This window comes from Triplophysa rosa, linkage group LG7 (assembly GCF_024868665.1).
Source record: "Triplophysa rosa linkage group LG7, Trosa_1v2, whole genome shotgun sequence".
Classification (NCBI taxonomy): Eukaryota; Metazoa; Chordata; class Actinopteri; order Cypriniformes; family Nemacheilidae; genus Triplophysa; species Triplophysa rosa.
The window spans coordinates 4,739,725-4,746,763 of NC_079896.1; the positions used below are offsets into that span (position 1 = coordinate 4,739,725).

General features: G+C 40.2%; 1 protein-coding gene across 1 annotated transcript; it reads right to left on the bottom strand.

Moving 5' to 3' along the window:
* Window positions 1-231: 231 nt before the first annotated feature.
* gdf5 (growth differentiation factor 5) lies at window positions 232-5,524 on the bottom strand. The gene is made up of 2 exons (XM_057338264.1): window positions 4,597-5,524; window positions 232-2,061 (listed from the first exon to the last, which is right to left on the bottom strand). The coding sequence occupies exons 1-2, from the start codon at window positions 5,267-5,269 to the stop codon at window positions 1,199-1,201; spliced, it is 1,536 nt and encodes a 511-aa protein (XP_057194247.1). The 5' UTR covers window positions 5,270-5,524; the 3' UTR covers window positions 232-1,198.
* Between the last annotated feature and the right edge of the window lie 1,515 nt (window positions 5,525-7,039).

Sequence of the window (7,039 nt, forward strand, 5' to 3'; positions counted from 1 at the left end):
ATATAATACAAAGTATAGTGTTATAAGCGTACATACATTAAAAAAAATGAAAATATATAAATCTTTGGAGGATTTGCGATGCTGATGATCGTTAAACACTTCATCACAGGCTTGTGAAAAAGGTCCATGATGAAACAATTTTCAGTTTTGGGTGAACTATCCCTTGAACAGCAAATGCCTGCATGAAAAAGAAACATTCTTCCGAAAAAAAAATCATTATTCTGGGTCGTTTTGTTTATTTTGACAATCCACTGCTATCAGTCAACATTGTAAAAATACTACATAAAAATTACAATCTTAATTATGAAAATCATTTTAAAACTATTTACAAACATGTTATCTCTGACAGTGCTGACTTCATAAAAATATCTGTTTTTCACTCATTTTTAAATGTATTTGTTGATCTTTACACCCTTCTGCGATTGTATCAATGGTTTACATCACAATTACAAAAAAATGTAGATGTTCACCACGCATAATCCTTGAACAAATAGCAACATTTTTCTTCTGGAAATAAAGAATTATATTTACTTAGCATTGAAATACATGACATTTTAGCTCAATAAAGACAATAACAACATAACTGTATATAACAGCTGGACATTTTATAAACAATTGCTAATTCTTAGAAAAAAAAACTTCGAAAATATGCTTTTGTTGATCAGCTTATATTTGCCAAACATTGCAAAACCATTGAACTGTTTTAAATCTCTAGTGATGAGTAGTGGTGTATTTTCACCAGCAGGAATCTCTTGATCAGTCAATTTTGCAGCCAATCACTCGAGTCATAAATGTCATGTGACTAACTACCTTGTATTCTCACGAACATGATGTCACGACGATGCTGATTGGCTGCACGAAAACACACCCAATCCCAAAAACCTGAAAATCCAGAGCCGCGATGTCCAAGGCGGCACACATTGAACAAATATTAAATGTCCATTTCACACAAAAAATAAAAGTGATGTACATGGCCTAACTGACTAATCTGACATTTATATAAATGTGTTTTCTTTTTGGAAACGAGGGAATTTGAGACATATTACAAAAAAGAAAGCTACTCCAATGCCCTTTGTGAATCTCTGGACGCAGAACGTGCGAAGTCCCAAGCGGTTAAAAAGTTAGAGACACCAACAAGGAGTCTAAAAGAGTTTCTGTGTCCCTCACATCTGTGTAAATGTCTGCAAGCGACCTCCCGCTACCTGCAGCCACAGCTCTCCACGACCATGTCCTCGTACTGCTTATACACCACGTTATTGGCCGAATCGATGTACAGAATGCTGATGGGACTCAGTCTGGTCGGGACGCAGCAGGTGGGAGGCGTTGACCGAGGATCCATGGAGTTCATGAGGGTCTGGATGATGGCGTGATTGGTGGGCTCCAAATGGGAACGGATGGGAAAGTCGCAGACGCCGTCGCAGTGGAAGGCCTCGTACTCCAGAGGAGCGATGATCCAGTCGTCCCAACCCATGTCCTTAAAGTTGACGTGCAGTTGCTTCCGGTTACAGCGCTGCTTGGGGTTCTTGGGTAATTTTTTACCGCGGGGCAACGGCGCTCGACGCATCCTGCGCTGGGTGAATAGGTACTCATACACCGTCTTGTTGTCGTGACCCGAACGGGCTTTGATTTCGTTGTAGAACAGACCTCGCTTTTTCGTACGTCCAAACACGACAAAAAAGGCCTTTTCTTTCGTGTGTCTACTCATCCGACCCAAGCCGAGTAATGTCAAGTCAAGCGGTCGGCCTTGATCCACCGCCTCCAGCTCGAAGCAAAGCTGAGGTGTGTTTCTGAAGTTCTTGTACACTTTCCAAATGTCAAACACTTCCCAGTTAGGCGCGTTGTGTTGATCGACAGAGCGAGACTGGACCATGATGGGCGTCTGCTTACCTTTTGCACAGGTGTATAATATCAGAGAAGCCGTGCCATCGTTAAATGAGGTTTTGCGGACTTCCATGTGTTTCTTTCGGAGGATGCGCAGCTCCGCGCCCAACAAACCCTCCTTCTCCATAGAGCTGATGTTGAAGAGGTATCTCTGACGTCTCAGCTGGGTCACACGATCGTCTGTGAAGATCAAGGTCAAAGGTCAACAAGAATAGCGCTCAAAACACTGCACTGTAAAGCAATGACAATAGACTAAAATACAATTGAACTTCTTTATAATGTGGCATGTCAATTCATTTGTGACAAAAAAAATCCATTCATAATTGTTGATTTTAAATGTTCATTTTATGTTTTATTATGTTCATTATATACTATGTTTATTTAGTATACTTAAAGGAAAAAGTGAAAAATGGTCCATGTTGACTTCACCATAGTAATTTTTATCCCTACTATGGAAAGTCAATGGGGACTATTTTTGGGTGCACTATTCCTTTAAGTATACTAATATCAATTTACTTGTGTACAATGTACTTGTATAAATGTAATATCAAAGTAGTATACTTGTAAGTGTGCTGTTTCGATACTACTTGGTATATTGGTAAAGTATACTTTTAAGTGTACTTCAAATGTAACAGTAAACTTTTTGATTGTAAAACAACTATACAACAAGTGAACTTATAAGTGTGCTGATAGTTTACTAGTTCAGTATTTGTAGCTTACTTGTAGCTAACTTTTTGGGTTTGTAAAAGTACACTTTAAAGTATACTTACAGTAAACTATCAGTGAAAGTAGTAAAAAAGTATTTATAATTAAAATGAAATGTTTTAAATTATTTAGTAGTCTATTGAAACAAAACTCAATTTCAAGATATGTATACTTGAAACGTACCTCATTTTACTTTTAAGTATATCTCTTAAAAGTTTGAGTACATGTAGGCCACTTTTCTGGCAGTATAAATCAAGTATACTTAAGTGTAATGTTTTTAAGTAATTTATTGCCCAGGTTTAAAAAGTGCACTAAGTACACTTTACTTAAGTACACTTCCATCATGTACTAAAAGTGCTCTATTGTCACACATTAATTTTGCACTTAATATAATAAAAATACAGTTTTTGTACTTCTATTCAATGTGTCTTAGAATAGCACCGTTGAGTACACTTAGATCTTAAGTTCATCTTAAAAACTAATAGTGTGTGAACATAGAGCACTTTAAGCACATTTAAGTGTAGTGCACTTTTTTCCACCTGGAAGAAAAAGTAGACTTAAAAATACTTTCCTATATTTAGTTTATATTTAGAAAGTGTACTAGGAGCAGATTTGAAACATAATGTTTTTTGTAAGTGACCACTGCCACAGTACTTTTATACACATTTATCATTCTTACAATGAGTTAACAGATTTTCAAGAACACCAGAGCTACATTTTTCCACGATCACAGATCACACATTTGGTGTGTGTGTGTGCATGTGTGTGTCCCTTCTGCATGCAACGCAATATGAAAGCAGTGCATTGTAAAAATCAAAGGTTTCATTTTATCCAAGAACAGTTTGCTTTCAAAAGTCTATTAAAACCAGACGACTTCGGCCTAGAGACCACAACATACTGTAAACACAGCATTATTATCAACCTGCAGCTATTTACCAGTGGGCCTACCACCGTGACATGTGGCTTTCACTAACACGGCCTGAAAAAGTTTGAGCTGCATGGTGAGGGCAGAGAGAGTGCAATTGATTAACTCTGTGTGTGTGCATGCGTGCGTGTGTGTGTGTGTGTGTGTGTGTGTGTGTGTGTGTGCGTGCGCACGGGAGGAATGATGTACAGAAAAACGTTGCATTCAAAAATTTGTGTCGCTTTACTTGCCTGTGTGTCGTGCCTTAGCCACATGTTCTCCAAATACGTTTCATCTGACTTTTCATTTGAATAAACGCAAAGGAGCAATTTAGCGTAAATGCAGTAGACTTCAAATGGGCTCGATTTCAAGTAGTGTCAACACTCTCCTGCAGTACTTCACCTTAACCACTTCTATTATTCTTGTAAAGTCAACATACATGTCATTTTATGACCTCAAGTTAATCTAGAAACTATGTGAAATCTTTATGTATATTTAAAGTCATTTGGTCACACAGCGGGTCTGTTCAGGTGAGCTGCAGAAGTGGTAGAAAAATGAGGTGAAATAGTGACCCTTTAAACATTTAGGCCCGGTTTCACATCTTATCTTAAGCCAGGACTATGCCTTAGTTGAATTAAGACATTTATGTCGCTTTTATAAAAATGCCTTAGAAGAACACATTACTGCTGTGCATCTCGAGACAAAACAATGGCACTGATATATTTTAAGATATTTCTGGGCAAGTTATATTCAGTTAAGACAGGTCACGCATTCATTTTAGTCTGGGACTAGTCTTAAACTTTGTCTGTGCAACCGGGCCTTCAAATATTAATGAGTTATTTTTCACATTTTAGAAGAAAAGGTAAGTCATCAAACTGAAATAAAATGAATGGAAGTATAGGAACCCAACATTTTTTAAATTAAATTAAAATTTAGATTCAAAGCAGCCACCCATTGGCTATGCAACTCTATATAGTACGTTCTGGGATAATTTATTAAACACATGTTTTATGAAATTAATATATCTTAAAGAAAGTATATACATGAAAACTTTTAGCTTTTGAGTTCAATTTCTGTCTGGCAATGATGACAAACGTATACCACACCTTGTCCTCTGTCCACAAAGCTGGTGATGGTATTGGCCATCCCAGCCTCGTGCAGGACACTTGTATTGACCTCTCCGCTGGTCAGTGACCAGTACAGGGATAGCATGTAGTCATGCGGCGTGACCAATGGATGCTTGAGTGCCTCGTTTTCGACCAGCTTCATTGTTCCTTTCGCTCTCAGCGGGGCTGGTGCTGGCGCTTTACTTTTCAGCACCGCGGTTTTGTGCTGAGCTGCTCTTATCGCGGACGGCACGGCAGATTTGTGATTAGAAACTCCATTTCCTTTGTTGTGTCCCGCTTGGTGATGGATGGTGGAAGAGGATGCCGCGCTGGATGCAACGTGCGCCGCATCCTTGGGTACCCAGGAGCGCACGGCCTCTCTGTGCCCTAGGCTAACAGGTACAGTCACTGGGTTGGCCTCGTTTTTTATCAGAGGTGGCCCAGTCCTGATACGAGATATCTTCGCGTTGTCAGCGGGCTTTCTGGGCGTCGTGCTGTTGCGCGCTCCCGTTAACCGTAAAACGCTTGGATTGGGTTTGTCCGCTCCGGTGTGTCGGTGACCGGTGCGCTGTGCCGCCGCCGCCGCCGCTCCGGTGAGCGCATGCGAGATAAGGTCCAGGTGTAAGAGAGTCAAGCAGCCCAGTAAAAGAGGGAAACTAGTCAGAACTTTCATCCTCTGATCTTCCTTTGAGATTTGGTGGTGAAGAAATGACCAAAAGCTCTAGGTGCGCTACCATGAACGGATTTGGAGAGGTAAAAATTCAGATTCGGAAACGTCTGGTCAATTGTTCTGTCCAAACCATTCCTATGAGACGCGTTCCTCAGAACCATAGTGATCCAGTTTCAAAAGTAAGCTGCATCTAACATTCAGAAACGCGCAGTGGCTCTCTTGAAGTCCAGCGGTTCTGCTTGGTATCTTGTACGAGACTTGTTTAAATCCCACTTTTTCTGAGAGGGAAGGATGGCGTAATGTTCCCTCTCTCTCCCTTCTCTCTCTCTCTCAAAGTTTGAACGTGATCCAGTGAAAATAACACACGCACACACACAAATGTGCAGGTGCTTGAATTGTGCGCAAACCTGAGCGCAGGAATTGGAAACGGAATTCCAACGCAAACGGGCTTAATTACTCTCTGATGTCATGCTGTCCGGATTTATTGAAGTGCAATATTTCTTCTTAAGCCATGACTCATTGAGTACATAAAACCAAAGGCTTTTGCATTAGGTCACCAAAATGAAGCTTTGGTTAGGGTCCTGAATAAGCCAAACGTCGGATTTGATATGCAAATTGGACCGGCATTAAAACGATTTGATATGCAAATGTATTTTTTATAGGCAAATGAGACTGCAATTAAATCATATTTTATTCAACACTGACGCGCCCTTAAGAAACGACAGGTTTAGATTTGTTCCTTAAACAGTAGCCTACTGCTGAATTGAATTGAATTTAGGTTGAAATAGATACTTAAGTAGGCTATAACAGTTGTACTTTCTCACTTTTTAAATGCACTATAAACAACGGGAGGCAAAAGTGAATTCATTTTAAAAAGTCAGTTGCCACATTATCGTTCAGAAGTATATAGTTTCTGGGGGATGTAGAAACTGGCAGTTTCCTTCTGAATCTCAACCATACAGAACATTCATATATAAAACTTCTCCTGTGGCAAAATGGTTTATTTCCTCAAGTCAAATATATGGACTATTGGTAACGTTATGTTAGACACCCACACAAATCGTTCCAATCCCTCCAGCACCATCCCACTGCAAATACTGAAGCCGAACATAAAAAATCCACCTCCGCAGACAAACAGAAAAAGACGAAAGAGTGTTTGTGTGATAGAGAAATGGTTTCTAAGCAGCCTTGAGAAATGAGCGCTGACATATTGGATTGTGCAGGTGAAATTCAGGGCACACACACACACAAACATGCTCATCGAGGGGTGAAAACCTCAGCGTTGGCCAGCGAACTGGCACTCGCAACCGTGAACGCAGCACATTTTCTGTCCAAGATGTGTTCCCTCCGGATGTTTCGAGAAGGATGGCAAGTTAGCGTGCTCTGTGGTTTGCCCCATAACCCAGCAGCATGGAACACCGGGAATATTTCTTTACTGTCAGTGTATGTCAGCGACACCCACCCACCCTCCTAAAAGCCATGCTATGCTGGTACCTTTGTGTGGAGAAATGTGCTGTCAAGGTGTTGGACGTTGCAAAACCACAGACATTTCTCTGGAGCAATGGTGTACAAACTAAATAAAAAGAGCTCTTGTTCGTGAGGGGGAGACCACAGCTTTGACGTAGTAGTGGTCTCCAGTAGGCTATGCCTCTGTCATCTCTTGTCAAAATTGACAGAAGAAAGAAATCCAAAACATTTGACATCTTCATTGTAACCCAATTGTCAGTTTTGGCTTTGTGAACGCAAACTAAAGAATTTCCACTTAATCATTTG

Coding starts and splice junctions, on each gene's coding strand:
- gdf5 (XM_057338264.1), bottom strand. CDS start 5,269: ATGAAAGTTCTGACTAGTTTCCCTCTTTTACTGGGCTGCTTGACTCTC. Junction 2,062..4,596: donor CTTTGTGGACAGAGGACAAG/GTGTGGTATACG, acceptor TGATCTTCACAG/ACGATCGTGTGACCCAGCTG.